We start from the raw sequence: 16,747 nt of genomic DNA, 5'->3' as shown, positions 1-16,747 counted from the left end.
AACCATCTATAATTTACTGTAATTTAAAGAAGTTTCCTTAGAACCAATAAAAAGTTGTATTTTGTTTTATTCTTGTATTTTCTTCGAAAGGTAAAATAAAAAGGAAAAAATTATAAAGAGAAATATAAAGAGAAAATGCAGCTATAGAATATTAGAAACTATTATTCTAAATGCATTTAGAAAGAAATTGAATCCATATAACATTAGGAGAAATTTTTTTACGTATTTTAGCGAAGTAATTAAATTCACATAATTATTTCAAAACTCCCGCCATGGACAGAAATTCTTATTACGAACATAGTATAGAATATTATACTTTATTTACAATATTATTACAGATTTCACTTCAACATCGATAAAGTTGATAAGTTGACAAAATTTCTTGTTGTTCGATTTACTATTATAAAAGTATACAGTGTTTAATTGATGAAACGTAAAGCGTCAACAGATTCTTCTCCGTTGTTGAAAGATCAGACAACATGTGTCACAGGAAAACAGCAAGAAAGAAAAATTCATTTGGCAGTTGTCAGTGGAATTTTTGCAACTACCGGAAGTCTGTTTGGTAAATTTACAAGTAACGTTGAAATGGATTCTTTAGTAAGTGATGTAACTTTTCTAAATTTAACTGTTTCTCATATAGAAAATATATCATTTTCTTTGTACGAATCTGTTCATGAAATGTTTATTTCTTTCTTCTTGATAAGCTTGGGTTGCTGTTTAAAACAGTGCTGTTAATATTGATGGTAACAAGCAACACTGTCGGCTGCACATTTTTCGTGAAAGCGCTGAATGCCAGCGGATCTTCTTTACCATGTACAATCGCCAGCGCCGCTACGAGCTACGTTTGTTCGGTAATTTCCTTTTTTATCGATACAGTAAACCCATAAGATACAGTCGATTAATTCAATTATACTTCATTTTTAATTAAAGGCATTAGTCGGTTCTTTGATCTTCAATGAATCCACGTCTCTCACTTGGTGGTGTGGTATATCTTTCGTTATTCTGGGCTTATTGCTAGTCTGTCACAATCCATCTAAACAGGAGACTGTGGAAAAACCAAAGGAAGAATAATTAAAGATCTTTTAGACGATATTTATTTTAGTATGTAGTGAATTAAATAAGTAAACTTTTAATTCTATTTTTTTCATTGTTATTTTGAAAATCATAAAAAATTTGTTTATAATATAGAGTTAATTAGTTGTATTTCATTCTAGTATTAATTATTTAAATTGTAAAGTAGTATTTGAAGAACAATAAATTTATTGTTTTTAACTCTCATTATTTCCCTCTGGCCCATTCACAGAAAGCAATGGAAGATGCGAAAGAAACGACAGAGAAACCAGCAGTGAAAAAAATATCTGAAGTAGCACTTGTTTTAGTGAGTAAAGTGGATCTCCGCACTTGTAATAGCAGCGGATAAGAAACGCGAGGAAAAAAAGAATAGAAGATTCTTCCGCCCTATTTCCTTCTACATATGGACTATATAAATACTTCGCTTTTTGGTTGGATTACATCCAAGATCCTCTCAAAGTTTTTCAATAACATTTTTTCTGTGCTTCATTGAATATATATAATTGTTGTACTTTAATTAACGAAATCAGATATTCCAATTCTGTTACAAGCACTCATTCTACAGAGAGATTCAAATTTTCAAATTGTCAAAAGAGATTAAAGGATTTAGGTATGTAGGAATTCTAATTTAATAAATATTCAAATTTTCAGCGGCAGATAATTGAATGTTTGCCCAAACATGCGCTGCATAGATGAAATTCCATTCACATGGACCGTTTCCTGCTATAATCTCGTCCAGTGCCATATATCGAGATTTCGTTTTACTTTATCTTACCATTGAGAGGTTACAGCCAAGCACAAGTGTATAGATTACCCATAAACATTCGCACAGGATGTATCTCCAGTATTGAAATATTTATTTCATTATTGCCTAAATCATTATCTGAATCGATAAACAGTAAATGCTTATTTGTTGAAACTGTACATGCGCTACGTGTTTTTATACAATACGTTAACTTAGGTTAGTAACGAAGTATCTTACTAGTCCAGGGTTGCTAGCACCGTGTTACATAGACAGTGTACCCCAGTTTAAAAAAGTATATGTGTACAGAGCTGGCCACGAAGTTTCAGTCAACCAGGTTTTCAGTTTGTGGGGCAGGGTCGTGGTTCATAGGTGTACCATGCAACTGAGGAGGACGGTATTAGAGAAGAAGCGAAACACGAAAGAGGAGCAAGAGGATGGCTTTATCGAGCGGCGACTGCGCAGTAGCGTCATTCTCGACGCTGCCGTCTATCGGTTAACACCATCCTCCAGAGACAAGAATATGATAATTTTCTTATTAGATCACATGAATCATTACTCCGCATTATTCAAACGTACAAATCTCCAGCGTTCAATCTTAAAAACATTTCATTCGATCACTTCGTTCGTCAAAGTATGGCACTTGATTCATGCTTGTTCACTCACCGTTCATAATGAAACACGTTTTCTCATCGGAATTGTAAGCTTAAATCGAGTGCAATTCAGTAACAGATGACAATTAGTTGTCAGGTTTGAATTAACAAAATGTTTCGAGCATTCTCATGGATTTATCGCAAGCCTTTTTTGCTAGAACCGCTATTCAACGAGTCGTGCTCCTTACGACTTGTCCCGTGCACGCGCCTTGCGTACCCCCACTCCTCGCCCGTTCCCCCTCCACTCTACGCTTCCCCCACCACAAGCTAGTGCCCCTAGATTCTGGCAATGCTTCTCGCAACCGAGACAACGGGACAGTTTTCATACGGCGCACCCTCTCGCCGATCCAGTCGAATATCAAATGGTACGGGATAACGAGCCTGTGCTTTTACGCGGTTCGTGTTACCCGTGTCTTGCCTCGCAATTAGCTTATCTGTCGTGCGCGCGTGTTAACACAAGCGTGTTAATTAGAAAAGGTGCATTCACGGTGAAAAGTGTCGACAGGTAGAGTGGATCATAATTTTCATTCGATCAATCAGTTTCTTAGGAACGATCTTTGATTTGTTTTCTCGCTTCAGCTGAATAAAAAGTTGCCTCGAACCGTGCAGGTCCGCACAATCAATTCACGAAGCCATAAGTCGGAATTGAACCGGGGAGGTGTTCGACTAAAGTAAATACCGGTAGTCAATTTTAATTGATCCCGCACCCGTGGGACTTATGCGGTATTCCCGCGTTGTTCGAACGAATTCAACTGTGAAATTTATTAACGCACGAACGAGGAAAACAGGGAGGAAACTGTTTTTGTTACGCACGAAATGTTAAAGTACGTTAATCAGGGCGATCAGTATGTTTGCTAATTGCGCCAGGTTTTAAATCGATCGGATAATGAGATAATTTATGGTACAAAAGGAAATATTACAATTGGTGTTTTTAATACCTTTAATTACAAAAATTGTGATCTTCCTAAATTGTCGAAACAGACTTTTGAAAATGATCATTTTCCGATGTGTTATCTTCAGAAAAAAGGGTTACATAAAAATATTTCATGTAAATCATAATATGAGAGAAATTCGACTTTAGAAGTCATTGCATTTTTTGTCGTAGTTTGTTGCTATTGTTATTCAGAGGGAACAGCCCTTTGACAGACAGTATTTATCGCGACCCACCCAGGATCAACTCGCGACCCTTTGAGAATTTCTGTTTTCAAATTTTTTATATTTTATATATTTGTAATGTCCATATTTTATCACCATTTTTATATTTAATATTTCTGTAATGTTTTCTAAATTTTCTTAATTTATTATATTTTAGTATATAAGCATCAATGAGTCAGAACTTTGAACTTGGTCTGCACAATTATGATTACGGTTCACACAAAAAATTGTACATCACATTTAACACAGAATAGTTTCTTTACGAATGCATTAAATAAAATTTACAAAAATATAGAAGTGGACATTTAAATCTAAACAAGCCATCTGGGTCATCGCGATGAGAAAAGTCGCTCGATTTCGTATCTCCGAATTTATTTCGTCAACATCTCGTCGATCGTAACGTGAATTATTATCTCGTTGAAGATGCATTTTGCCAACATTAATACACGCAAGACCAGTTTCGATTTTCTATTTGGCATCTGTCCAACTAATGCTCGGTGTAGAAAATCAAAGACGTGAAAACTTTTTTAATTTATCGCCGTGGGCGAAGTAACGATTGTACCCTTTAGCCGCATTTCATTCTTTCTATAGAGGCCTACCCTTTCTATACGTGCATTTAAATCGTCCGGAGAAAAATCAGGCAGAAAATATAGGTTTGTTCCTCTTCGAGTGAAACGAAACAAAAGCTTTCCCTCAAATTGCTCGGCTTTCATTCAGAGTGATAACTTGATCGTTGCGCTGATGAGTTTGCCTGTATCCCGCTATTCTGTTTCACTTGTTCTGTCGACGAAATATCAAGATCGTAATATCAACACGGATGATCGTGTCGATCGAAAAAAAACCTATTAATAATTCACCTGTTTAGTTCGCTTAAGGTGACCGTATCGACAGGCAAACACGAAACTTAGTACATTAACAAATATGATAAATAAATGAAAATACAATCAACTTTATTGATTCGGGGAAGTTTCTTTTTACTAATGGAAGCTCACCCTTGATAGACTTAAAGACTTTTTAAATAATATCGTGGCGAACTTTTAAAAATTTCGAATTAAATAAATTGTATGGAAGGGAAGTTTCATGTAGTCAGTGTAAAATATTCTGTAGAGAGGGTTGGCTGGTAATTTTTAATTATTTATTGCTTCATGAATTTACAAGATCTTCCTTTCTATTTTTATATACTAATGTGTAAGTAATATTAATAAAAGGATTTATCGAGGGATGAAAATATAAAAGAAGTCGTAAACAGCCCTTGTTAATTCGTATAATTTAAATGAATAAAGCAGAGATAATTACATAGAAAGCGATACAAAGATTCGAGGGAAAAGATCTTCCATTTTATAATAACAGAGTCACTAACGATACGATCTGCAGTCGAGTATTAAGATACTAAAGCGATACAACCTTAATTATGTACCTGGGTATTAATTTTTGATAAGTGCTTTCAAAGAATTTGTCGATAAAACGAAAAAACTTCCACGAAATCGCGATTGTTCGGAATCGTGTCGTTCTAACGCATCGTGGTGGAATAAACGTGCAAAAGTGAAAAGCTAATGCTCGCATAGATAGGTCCCGGTGGAAAAAAAAGTTTATAGAAACGCACATGCTATGTTAGACTCGAAAAGACTTTCGTGACAATCTGTTCGATCTTCGTCGACAAACGAGATTTATGGCACAAACAGTCCCATATTTTTTTATCTTTGCCTGCATAATTGATAAACGAATGCGGGCGGAGGATAAAAATGTGGAACGAGGGTTCTCTCCTGTGACAGTGTTCCGTTGCTTGAGACACGTTTCGTTGGTGATTTTCTAATCATTGGTTAAAAATTTGAATATCGAGGATGCTGGCACGAAGATATACGGAAAGCACGCACGAAGGTTAATCAAGTGAATCGGAACTCGTAATAGAATCCATCTTCAACGATGATGCTGAAGGAGGAACGCGACGGCCACAAAAGAAACTGTTGTCCAACAATAAGATCATCGGGGAGCGAACTCGCGAGACGAAAGATAAGAAAAAATCGTCGAATCGTCTCGAGTGCAAGCGATTGAACTGATAGTTTCTTTCCACGTTTTATCACGTATCTACGATTATTCGACGTAGCCTGAAGGGTCCTAGGCTCCGGTAAACTGCCATCATGGGGAATGGTATGAACAAGGTAAGATTCACGTTTTTCGAGCGAGGGATGGCATTTATCTCGATTTGACTCTTTCGTGAAAGCTATGATATGGAATTTATTCATTTTTTATAAGGGATGTTTATGTAGGATTTGTTTGCTCTAAGTTCTGTAAATTTTTATTAAATATGGTGGTAGTTTACCGACACTTGAGTGGCGTATTTTCTTTTAATTCTTTGATAACTCTAGAGACTTTCTCTACATACCTATATTCCAGAGGTGTAGAATAGATAGTAGAGGTATTATTTAAATATTCTTAGATTTCTAGGTCTCTATATCTAAATGTCTATATTTCCATATCTCGAGGTTCCTATATCTAAACCCATATTTTTATATCTGTATGATTTTTATTGTCGTAAACAATTTCAGTATTTTTACTATTTATAGCAAATAATCAAAACACCTGCAGCTTGTTTACTTTAAACTCAGTATTCTTATTCATAGCACCGACAGCTGCGTTCCACATAATTCTGTTTCTAAAAATAGGAAGTTGGGATAAAATAAAAATGATCTCACGAAGATTGCGGCAAATCAATTTTTCGGGAAGAATGAAATCACGAAAGGGTTAAAGAAAGTATTCCTAATTAAGTAAGAACTTGAATAGCAAAGTTTTTAACTTGTTGTATTATTATTATGTGAATGCATGTCTTTTTGAAAAGCAACCTAAATAAAGAAAAAGTGAATTTAAATATGAAGATAGAGATTCTAAATATTTACATTTATTTTGTATGTTAAAGTTTTAGATTTTAGACAGCGTATATTTTCTTCGGAACGAGGTCAAAAAATAATAGAGAAGTAGGTTATTAATAGTATTTTTATTCGGACATTTTGTACGAGACAAATGAGGTATCACATCGTTGAAAGTTTTGATATGTGTATAATTGTATAGAAATCCACAGACTACTCATTATATATCTTTCTCAAAGATGCTAATGATGCACGTGCTTGTACATCTTGTTTTGTTCCTTGCCACATATTCAGCTTGTAAGATCATTACATCGCGGTTGCTAATTTTATCTGTCCCAGATATTAAAATTCAACAGATTCCGATACTTTACACCTGTACGAGGTATTTATTACTAAGTTAAACGATTAGTAGGGTGCTTAGATTTTTAAATTTCATTTCCAATTTTCAAATTCATTAAATTGGTAAACTTCTAATTTACTGGTTGTGGCATTTTTGGATTGCTGAGATTTCAAATTTGGGAATTGTTAAATTTTGTAATTGTAAGATTTCTAAATTTCCAAATGTGGGAATCACCAAATTTCTGAATTTCTAAATTTCCAAACTCGCAAATTTCCAAATTTTCAGATTTCCAAACTCTCAAATTTCCAACCCCTCAAATTTCCAAATTCACAAATTTCCAACCCCTCAAATTCCCAAACTCTCAAATTCCCAAATTCTCAAATTTCCAACCCCTCAAATTTCCTAACTCTCAAATTCCCAAACTCTCAAATTCCCAAATTCTCAAATTTCCAACCCCTCAAATTTCCAAACTCTCAAATTCCCAAACTCTCAAATTCTCAAATTCTCAAATTTCCAAACTCTCAAATTTCCAACCCCTCAAATTTCCAAACTCTCAAATTTCCAACCCCTCAAATTCCCAAATTCTCAAATTTCCAAACTCTCAAATTTCCAACCCCTCAAATTTCCAAACTCTCAAATTTCCAACCCCTCAAATTTCCAAACTCTCAAATTTCCAACCCCTCAAATTTCCAAACTCTCAAATTTCCAACCCCTCAAATTCCCAAACTCTCAAATTTCCAAACCCCCAAATTTCCAAACTCTCAAATTTCCAACCCTCAAATTTCCAAATCTCTAAATTTCCAACCCCTCAAATTCCCAAACTCTCAAATTTCCAACCCCCCAAATTTCCAAACTCTCAAATTTCCAACCCTCAAATTTCCAAATCTCTAAATTTCCAACCCCTCAAATTCCCAAACTCTCAAATTTCCAACCCCCCAAATTTCCAAACTCTCAAATTTCCAACCCTCAAATTTCCAAATCTCTAAATTTCCAACCCCTCAAATTTCCAAACTCTCAAATTTCCAACCCCTCAAATTTCCAAACTCTCAAATTTCCAACCCCTCAAATTTCCAACCCCTCAAATTTCCAACCCTCAAATTTCCAAATTTCCAAAATTCCTAAATATCTAAATTCCCAAAGTTCCAAACTTCCAAATATACCAATCAAAAATTTGCCAAAGATCTCCAAGAAATTCTAAACTTTCAAATCTCCAAGTATCCCATCCTACCCTCCGCCATTTTCCCTAGGCTCGGCCTGCACACATTCCCGTCTCTTCACGGCCCGTTAAACAAGTTCGATAACAAATTGTCAGGGAATTACAGGAAATTAGCTGGTCCATTTGTCGGAAACTTTAGAAATTTCTCGATAAATCGATGCTCTAATATCCCAGCGTTAAGAGGCATCGTACGATGCATAATATCGCAACGATGCAAGTCGAGATTTCGATCGATGGTCCCGATGAAAAGTTAAGAGGTGTACCTTTGTTCTAGCGTTCACCAAAGACACCTCATTTAAGAATGCCGCATCGATTAAACGATTACCACGAGTCTCACCTGGTTGTATACGTTCGAGTGATCATCCAGAAAGATGAATGATTAACAGTGAAGCACCTGCATCAAAAAGCTGGCTCTATCGATTTTTTCCTTTTTATTTTTTTTTTTTTTTTTTCAATGTTACCTCGACATCCGCGCAGCTCGAGTGCCGCTCGACTTTTCTCCTCACGCTAATTGCGATAGGAAGCATCAACTCATCTTCACGCGAATTTAAGTGTCGGCTCTTGTTACGAGTCTGAGCAGCGTTTAGAAAATAAATCCGCCGAGTAATTCGAATAATTAACAATACATCCGCGATAAATTTAATAAGACGCCGTGTAATACTTTGAGGAAAGTAGAGGAAAGATCGAGGGTTTGTTGGATGCGAGGAAATATTTAGAACATGGTACATTTGTGCTGAATTTTGCACAATTTTTCACGGGGACAAAAGAAAGAATTCTTCGGAACAACTGAATATATTTTCTGAGAATTTTTTTGTTTCATTCCGGGTCGAGTTTCGAGATGTTTCTGAAGATTGGAAATGTCGGTATTTTTGTATTTGAGAATTTATCAAGTTTGGGAACTTGAGTACATTTGGGGATTCAGAAAAAAGGAACTATTAATTTGTTAAATATTTTGCAGGTTCTTCCAGGCCTGTATGTTGGCAATTATCACGACAGTAAAGACGCCGATCAGTTAGAACGATTCGAGATCACACATATTTTAGCAATCCACGACACTGCTCGTCAATTGCATTCCGTAAGTAGAACTCAGTTAACACGTCAGATTATAGATTGCATAAAATAGTGAAGACATTGTTCGTAGGATAAGCATTATTTATGTATATTGGCGGCAGACAGTCCGGATCAGAATTTATCCCAGTACTTTTCCTTGTGCAATGACTTTATTCACGCTGCACGTTTGAGAGGAGGAAATGTTTTAATACATTGGTACGTGCTGTTTCTATAATTTTTTTCTGTAAATATATTTACTGTACCAATTTCCTGGGTCTAGTGACATATTTATTTTATGTGTACATGTGGGCTTTCTGTACAGCATCAAAAAGGGATGAAAGACAGTATCTTTGTTATTATATAAATTTCACACATTTTTTAATTTGTAAACCTTTTAATTTATTAATAAGTCCGATGAAGCATCTCAATCAAGATCGAAATTATTGAATAAGAGATGTTATATTTTTTTTAAAAAATTTGTTTTAAAATTGATATCTGACTTTATATTAATAAGTAATGTGAAATACATACAAAGGTATATAAAAATATACAATAAGCATATTGCATAAGAATATATGAAAATATATAAGAATACATAAGTATATATAAATGTAGACATAAGAATATGCAAGTATAAAAGTATTTGTATCCAACAAATTGTCACTACCGAACAAATATCTCCTATTGCCTAATTCACAAGAAACCGTAATCTTCAGAAGATCTGTTGAGACCCACATTTACTCATTTCGACCGAAAAGAATGAATGTTTTTATAATTGTTAATCAATAATTTGATCTACATCTGAAAGAGACCGATATCCGATTTCAGCTTAGCCGGTATGTCAAGAAGCGTGACAGTAGCAGTGGCCTATATTATGAGTACCACCAATCTTTCATGGAAAGAGGCACTTAAAGTTGTGAGAGTAGGTCGTTCCATTGCCAATCCAAACGTCGGTTTTCAGCAACAGCTAAAAGATTTCGAATCTAGCCGATTGCACGAGGTATTCAAATGAATCGTTTAAAAATAATAAACTGTTTCTTTGAAAAAATCTAATATTAGCGACGATGATGGTTGTTTGAATGAACTAGTTTTGTGGATAATTTTATAGTGAGAATAAAGTGAACGCCATTTTGACCAATAAAAATGTACAGGGACACTAATTTTATTTTCGATAATACTCAATCGATTGTTGCAGTGTTTAACTCTTTTTGCTACGTACGTCTTCAAGTATTTAATAAGATTATTTATTATTAGATAAGTAAAAATGTTCTCATATAATGGGTGACTAGTTCAAGTTTAAATTCGTGCGTCATCATGGGTGACATGACGGTCAACTTATTGACCCTTTGTTGCATCGTGTCTCACCTAACATAATACGACAAAAGATACCGAATATATTTCCTATTTTGTGTCAAATACAATTTCTTAAACACTGCAAATGTAACACAGGACATCTATCGCTTCTAAAATTGACAAAAACCACACAGTTGATATTAACACTAAACCTACACTTACTCTAAAATTAAAAAGATGAAAAAACAAATTTTTCAAGTTAAAATAAAAAAACTTGTAACATCATATTTGATAGTTTCATTGTTGAGCTAAAAATGGAGAAATAAAAAGATTAAAAAACAAGTAAAGACAGCAGCTAATATTTTTGCGTTAACACAGGAACGACGTAGACTGAAAGAACGATTTCCGAGCTTGGCTTTGGCCGAGTCCGATGCAGAAGTGTGTCGCACTACTTTGAGAAATTACGAAACCATGGCATTGGCACGGGAAGTGTGCGAAGGAAAATGTGCCATGGGCCGTCCTTGTCCGACTGGACTCTGTAGGCAACCATCCAAAAGGTTTGTCAACGTTTGGACAGTTCCGATTAACACGACTCCGAAGAAGAAACCAGATCGATAATTTTATTCGATTCCCGTTTGCAGAAGCCCAAGAAGAAAGCCATCCACGGGTAGTACTAGCAGCTTAACTACTGGGCGAACTCCACCACAAACACCGAGAATGTTACCGTCTGCGCCACCCTCGCCGGCTATGCACAGGTCATCGAGTGTGCTTTCTACTGCGAGACCAAGAAGTGGTCCTGCTGGTTTACATTATTACACCGGGGGATCTGCTCCTCCATCCAGGTATTATTCTTTATGCTCGAATATATGGTGAGGTGGTTGACTTTCATTTCTTTACTTGGGTGTCGAAGGACAACTACTGTGGAAAGTTTTCAAATTACTACATTAGCAAGTTTGAATGTTTGTGCATGCTCATAAATTTCCAAATTATTAGATTCACATAACTAAGTCATTGAGAAAAGAAATTAAGTTTCAAGTATGATGTCAAATGTCTAGTTTTGGAATGAGCAAAAAAATGCTGCTCAAGATGTGTTCAGGAGAAATGTTGTCTCAAGAGATGTGTTCAAGAGAAACGTTTCAAGAGATGTGTTTAAGAGAAACGGTTCAAGAGACGTGTTCAAGAGAAACGGTTCAAGAGATGTGTTCAAAGGAAACGTTTCAAGAGACGTATTCAAGAGAAACGTTTCAAGAGACGTGTTTAAGAGAAATGTTTGAAGAGATGTGTTCAAGGAAATGTTTCAAAAAATATGTTTAAGAGAAATGTTTCAAGAGACGTGTTTAAGAGAAATGTTTTAAGAGATGTCTTCAAGGGAAATGTTTGAAGAGATGTGTTCAAAAGAAATGTTTCAAAAGATATGTTTAAGAGAAATGTTTCAAGGGACGTGTCTAAGAGGAATGTTTTAAGAGATGTGTTCAAGGGAAACGTTTCAAGAAATGTGTTCATGAGAAATGTTTCAAAAGATATGTTTAAGAGAAATGTTTTAAGAGATCTGTTCAAGGGAAACGTTTGAAGAGATGTGTTCAAGGGAAATGTTTTAAGAGATATGTTCAAGGGAAATGTTTTAAGAAATATGTTTAAGAAGAAGTTGTCCTCGAACAATGATCTTGAGAACCACTGCCTAATCCTTGTTAAAATGTTTAATCTAAAACTTGCAGAGCGGTATCGAGGGTGGACCTGTCCGCAGCAGTAGCCTGCAGCAGTAGCAGCACGAGTCTTTCATCCATGGGTAGATCCGGCATGTCCGGAAGTAACTGGCGTCTAACAGCCGGATCCGCTCCGAACACACCAAGGCCAACACCGCCAGTTTCTCCACAACGTTGGCCAAGGAGAGCTTCCAGACAAACACCTCAGCTACCGATCTCTCCAGAAACTCCTTCGACGACGACGTAGCATCTGCGGAACTTCCGTTCGTTCTCCGCTCTGCCCGAATAATTTCGAACGAACGACGCGAAAAGAAACTTTGGCGAATTGTAACTTTCCAAAGACACTCGCAAGAATAAACTGTTGCAAATTTCGCGAACGTTTGACAAGACTAAAGCACAACGGTGGTTTCTGCTTTTACGGGTCGATAGTTATATTTGTTAACGATGTAAAATGAGAGGTTGTTGCAATAATGCGTTTGCAAATTATGAGATGTCACGCGAGGAACTGCACAAGGCACATTTTCTTTTTCGCTTGGAAACGAGATCGAATTTTAACGAATGCTTGAGTATTATAAGAATTGATAAGTTTTTGGACGCTAAAGGGAATTTTGGAGATTGGTACCACGCGTATAATTTTAATGTGCGCTACAATCATCGACAATCTTACGTATGGTTCTAGGATTCTCGTTAATTAACGCGTTGGGTGTTTTCTGCTCAGACCGTGGGGACTATGTTATTGCTTACGTGGGAATCTTTGTGAGATTGCGAAAATAATTGGAATTAGATACCACAGAGAAAGTATGTTTCAAAATATGATTTATTAGAGTGACTTGCAAATTTCTAATCCCAACTTTTACATCTGCAAATAGTTAACAATTGAAGTCGTCAAATTTCTAAATTTTTAAAAATATCAAGACAAGGTAGACAAGTTATGTCTATCACATAGATATTACTCAATTTAGGGAACCTTCTCAGACAAAAATTGTAGTTCACCAATGACCAACTCTAGAAACACCTTCTAACAATATTTAATTAGTCCAACATTTGTTCATATAATGAAATCAAATTTCTGCCAATACATCAGGGTCTGAGTAGAAAATTACCACGCGGCACCCAACGGTCCTTTTTTTATAAAAGAATCTGTATCATGAAAGTTGTTATTTACGACAAAGCTGCGAAATAACTGTCCAAAGTCCAAACGAATCTCTTCGTTTACTCGCGTCAAATTCAACTCGTAGATTCATTTCCCAACGGTATAATATTAGCTGAAACCGTAGTTCGTCGTTAGAGAACGTTTCTCGTGTTCATTTATTAAACGTTCAGAATTCGTAGCTAATCATGCAAGTTTTTAGTGTAACTTTTGACGAACTGCTTGTTGGTTTTCTTTTTCAAATCGAAGCTTGTTGGCGATATTTGCATTCAGAAATGCTAATTTAGACCATTCGAAGTACGTCGTTAATATTAGATTATTAAATACTTAAGAATGAAATTATTGGAAAGCGAGAAGATGAAGAGTTGTTCCCTCGAGTCGTTCCATTAAGTTTGTTCGCAACCGTCCATTGCAGTTGTTGGATTTTGTAGCGAAACCACGCTGTTTAGCGCAAGTTGTTAATCCAGAAGAAAGCATATTATGCGAAAACATATTTAAAATGTGTCGATGAGCGCGTTTCGTGCATACGCATAGAAAAATTTTAAGAAAGAAGGGAATTTTAGAAAAATCTGTTTAGAGACAAATTTTAGAAATCTGTTATGTGCTCTGTTTTAAGTGTCCCATAACTGTTAATTAACCCTTTGCACTCGAGAGGTCACCATTTTATTTCAAACAATAATTTGAAATTAGCATTTTTTGATTCTATAATATGACACGTGTGATGTATAAATATAGTGAAACAAACAATAGTGGAAATTATTGGTAGAGGAATAATAAGCTCAAAAGAATTCATTTAACTTTAATAAGTTGCTGTTTGCAAAACAGTGAAATTACCTTCGAATGCAAAGGGGTAATAAAAATTGAACACTGTGTTAACTTAATTGAATAATAGTTTAATTAAATGTAGGGTAATTGATACAATCGATTGTCATCGTCAGAAAAAGTGTGATATTAACTGTTAAAGTTATCGTGTTTTAAACAAAAAAAAATAGTAGGAATTAAAAAAGGAAGTGCGTGTGCATGAAATAACGCTGAGCATCGCGCACTTGTATGCGTATACACTTTGTAGGCATACGTTGTTGCAAATGGATTTCAGAAGATTTTATAAATTGTTGGCTATGGTGATTATTATGCGACTATGTCGTAGATTAGATAGACACGTTGTTATTCTTTCGTGCACCGAAGTATGTACGATTCACACACGATGAGTGAGAAAAGAAAGAATCTACGTGCGAATCTTGAACCTCATTCCTCTTATCATCGGACCGTATTATCCTCGATTCACACGATAGAAATATTTATTTTTCTAGAATCACGCGATTATATCATAGGTTAAAGAACTAGTAAGTAGAGAAGAAAATGCGCAGTTAAGGGTATTAAAAAAATGAGAAAAGTAAAAAAAAGCATTTCATTCAACTTTCTAGCGTTATTCAATCCTGAAGGATTTTAACAACACATTGTTAAAGTCTTCGTGTTAGCTGTACTCGTTTGAACTTGAACGAGAATGTAATCGAAATGGTTGATTACTGGCGTCGTGTTTATTCGTTGTTGTCTTTTTAAACGTTCAATAGTCCCTCGATTTACGAGGGTTAGGGTGATAATCGAGCAATAACGCGGATGTTGAGAATTCGAAGATCCAGTAATCCAAATCGTTTCGATTGATCTCTCGTTTCTGGTTGTAAATTCAAAGGAGTACAACTATGATGTTAAAAATTCACAAAGTATTTTTTATAAACTTATTGTTTTCAAAGGTTTGCTGGATACTGACATATCGCTGTTATATTAATTAAATATATATATACACCGATACACACAACGCTTGACCATTTAAATACGAGAATATATATACGTACATATATATTTGTAGAGAAAGAAAGGGAGAGAAAGTGAGAGAGAAAGTGAGAAAAATTCTTAAATCACAAATTGTATTATGTTCTTTCATCTTAGAAACGATATTTTAAGTACAATTTCGATGGGAAAGATATTCAACATTTCATATTTCTTATTCGACGCTTATGCTACGTGAGTTTAGGTTCTGATTGTGAAAATAAAAGAAGGAAAGATCAGCAGAACGTCTTTTGAAAACGATGTTTCAATTTACGCTTAGGGTAACTTTCGAAAACAGTTTAAGTCGCTGTTTAAAACATTCGAAAAGAACGGGATCAAATTGAAAATGATACAGTGGACCCGATTTTTGTTAACAAGTATGTAAAAAAATATGTGGTACAAAAATAATAATTCAGCTTGCAAAATTTTACTGCAGACTTTTCATGGAAGAAAATTCAGTTTATAATTTTAGAATATTTTAAAGCGACTTGCGCAAGCTTTCAAAGTTATCTTCCTTTGTTTTCTACACAAAATGTTCCTTATTATTCATTTTAAACGCGTTTGCAGTTATTTTATATTGAATGAAATTTCCGATCAACCATAAAATAATTAAGCAATAAAATAAGTAATGTACATTTGTAACTTCGGAATTTATTATTTATCTGTATGAGTCTCTTTGCATACATGTTCTTCTTGCAACGTTTGTAGCAGTGTACCAAAACTTATAAAACAATTTTTCAGTTTAATTAACTCGTCCCGTTTCTCATCCTGTTAAAATTTGTACGAAACATAATTTGAGGCATACAAAGAAGATATAAATGACAATAGTTTATTGTAAAATAATTTAAAAGTTGAAATTTGAAGCGTTTGTTCTTTCACGAATTAAAAAATTTAAATTTTCGCGCGCTGTACTCGAAACGGTGTTGCTGACGTCATCTAACGACCAGATGCGGAACTAAACGAATATAAAATCACGTTTCTTCTCGAAATATAACATTTTTATGGTTTAACAATGATTGAAAATTATTCTGCGTGCACGATAAAGTCAAAAGAATACCTTCACGCTGGGTTTAAAGCTTTGTATTCGAAAATTCAAAAAATTGCATTTTATGGACTTTAAAATGCTTAGCCATCTAGCGGTGGAAGGTGCGAACTAATGGAACTAAATTACAAGTACAATTTATGTATGTATTTACTTTTCTAACCTGTTAACATTTGTAAAATGTCTTAATACTAACTCTTGTTAATTTCTGAAGCAATTTATCGCATATTATTGCCAATTAACCTGACAAAAATACCTCACGAAAAAAAAAGCGATTCTTTGTTTCTCTAGTTTTGCACCTGTCCGCTGGAAGACGTCAGCGGTAATGTCTTCAGGACAGCACGCGCGAAAATTGAAATTTGTTAAATTCGTCGAAGAGCGAAAACTCCAAAATGCCTTCAACTTCTTAAATTAATTGTTTTACAATAAACTATTATTATTTATATCCTTCGTACCTATTAAGTTGCTTCGATATTTCCCTTATGAATGAATATTTCGATGTAAAATTCCATTATATAAAGCACAAAATATGCAATGAAGCTTACTTTTAAAAGTAAGCATTTATGAAAATTAGATTCTTTATCGATTTTGAGTATACCTTCTATAAATGTGTACGGTGTATCCTTTAGCTGCCGTTTTCC

At 34.9% G+C, this 16,747-nt stretch overlaps 2 protein-coding genes and 1 long non-coding RNA gene across 12 annotated transcripts; 2 read left to right on the top strand and 1 right to left on the bottom strand.

The window, feature by feature from the left end:
- Nucleotides 1-301: 301 nt before the first annotated feature.
- On the bottom strand, nt 302-2,682 carry LOC143265136 (uncharacterized). 2 transcript variants are annotated; one of them, XR_013039316.1, is made up of 3 exons: nt 2,480-2,682; nt 2,054-2,410; nt 302-1,045 (listed from the first exon to the last, which is right to left on the bottom strand). It is a non-coding gene; the product is annotated as an uncharacterized LOC143265136 (long non-coding RNA). The 2 variants fall into 2 exon arrangements; XR_013039315.1 differs by lacking the exon at nt 2,480-2,682 and having other exon boundaries at nt 2,054-2,469.
- On the top strand, nt 427-1,272 carry LOC100880117 (transmembrane protein 42). The gene is made up of 3 exons (XM_003703816.3): nt 427-597; nt 705-851; nt 931-1,272. The coding sequence occupies exons 1-3, from the start codon at nt 427-429 to the stop codon at nt 1,069-1,071; spliced, it is 459 nt and encodes a 152-aa protein (XP_003703864.1). The 3' UTR covers nt 1,072-1,272.
- A 13-nt stretch (nt 2,683-2,695) lies between the features above and the next one.
- Nucleotides 2,696-15,322, top strand: LOC100880233 (uncharacterized). Of its 9 annotated transcripts, none has more exons than XM_012286524.2 (8): nt 2,696-2,971; nt 5,530-5,780; nt 9,000-9,116; nt 9,183-9,307; nt 9,920-10,091; nt 10,763-10,941; nt 11,026-11,226; nt 12,100-15,322. In XM_012286524.2, the coding sequence occupies exons 2-8, from the start codon at nt 5,760-5,762 to the stop codon at nt 12,332-12,334; spliced, it is 1,050 nt and encodes a 349-aa protein (XP_012141914.1). In that variant the 5' UTR covers nt 2,696-2,971; nt 5,530-5,759; the 3' UTR covers nt 12,335-15,322. The 9 variants fall into 9 exon arrangements, with proteins under 9 accessions (XP_012141914.1, XP_012141912.1, XP_076391530.1 ...); XM_012286522.2 differs by having other exon boundaries at nt 5,462-5,780; XM_076535415.1 differs by having other exon boundaries at nt 5,394-5,780.
- Nucleotides 15,323-16,747: the final 1,425 nt, after the last annotated feature.

Source organism: Megachile rotundata, chromosome 9 (assembly GCF_050947335.1).
Source record: "Megachile rotundata isolate GNS110a chromosome 9, iyMegRotu1, whole genome shotgun sequence".
In the NCBI taxonomy this organism is placed as follows: Eukaryota; Metazoa; Arthropoda; class Insecta; order Hymenoptera; family Megachilidae; genus Megachile; species Megachile rotundata.
Note: the sequence above shows the minus strand (reverse complement) of the source record. Positions and strands in the feature narration are given on the sequence as shown.

What these genes read in the sequence shown, in the direction of transcription:
- LOC100880117 (XM_003703816.3), top strand. Translation starts at nt 427, where the DNA reads ATGAAACGTAAAGCGTCAACAGATTCTTCTCCGTTGTTGAAAGATCAG. An exon ending in ACGTTGAAATGGATTCTTTA is followed by an intron (nt 598 to 704) that starts GTAAGTGATGTA and finishes CTTCTTGATAAG; the next exon opens with CTTGGGTTGCTGTTTAAAAC. An exon ending in CTACGAGCTACGTTTGTTCG is followed by an intron (nt 852 to 930) that starts GTAATTTCCTTT and finishes TTTTAATTAAAG; the next exon opens with GCATTAGTCGGTTCTTTGAT.
- LOC100880233 (XM_012286524.2), top strand. Translation starts at nt 5,760, where the DNA reads ATGGGGAATGGTATGAACAAG. An exon ending in GGAAATGTTTTAATACATTG is followed by an intron (nt 9,308 to 9,919) that starts GTACGTGCTGTT and finishes ATCCGATTTCAG; the next exon opens with CTTAGCCGGTATGTCAAGAA. An exon ending in AATCTAGCCGATTGCACGAG is followed by an intron (nt 10,092 to 10,762) that starts GTATTCAAATGA and finishes GCGTTAACACAG; the next exon opens with GAACGACGTAGACTGAAAGA.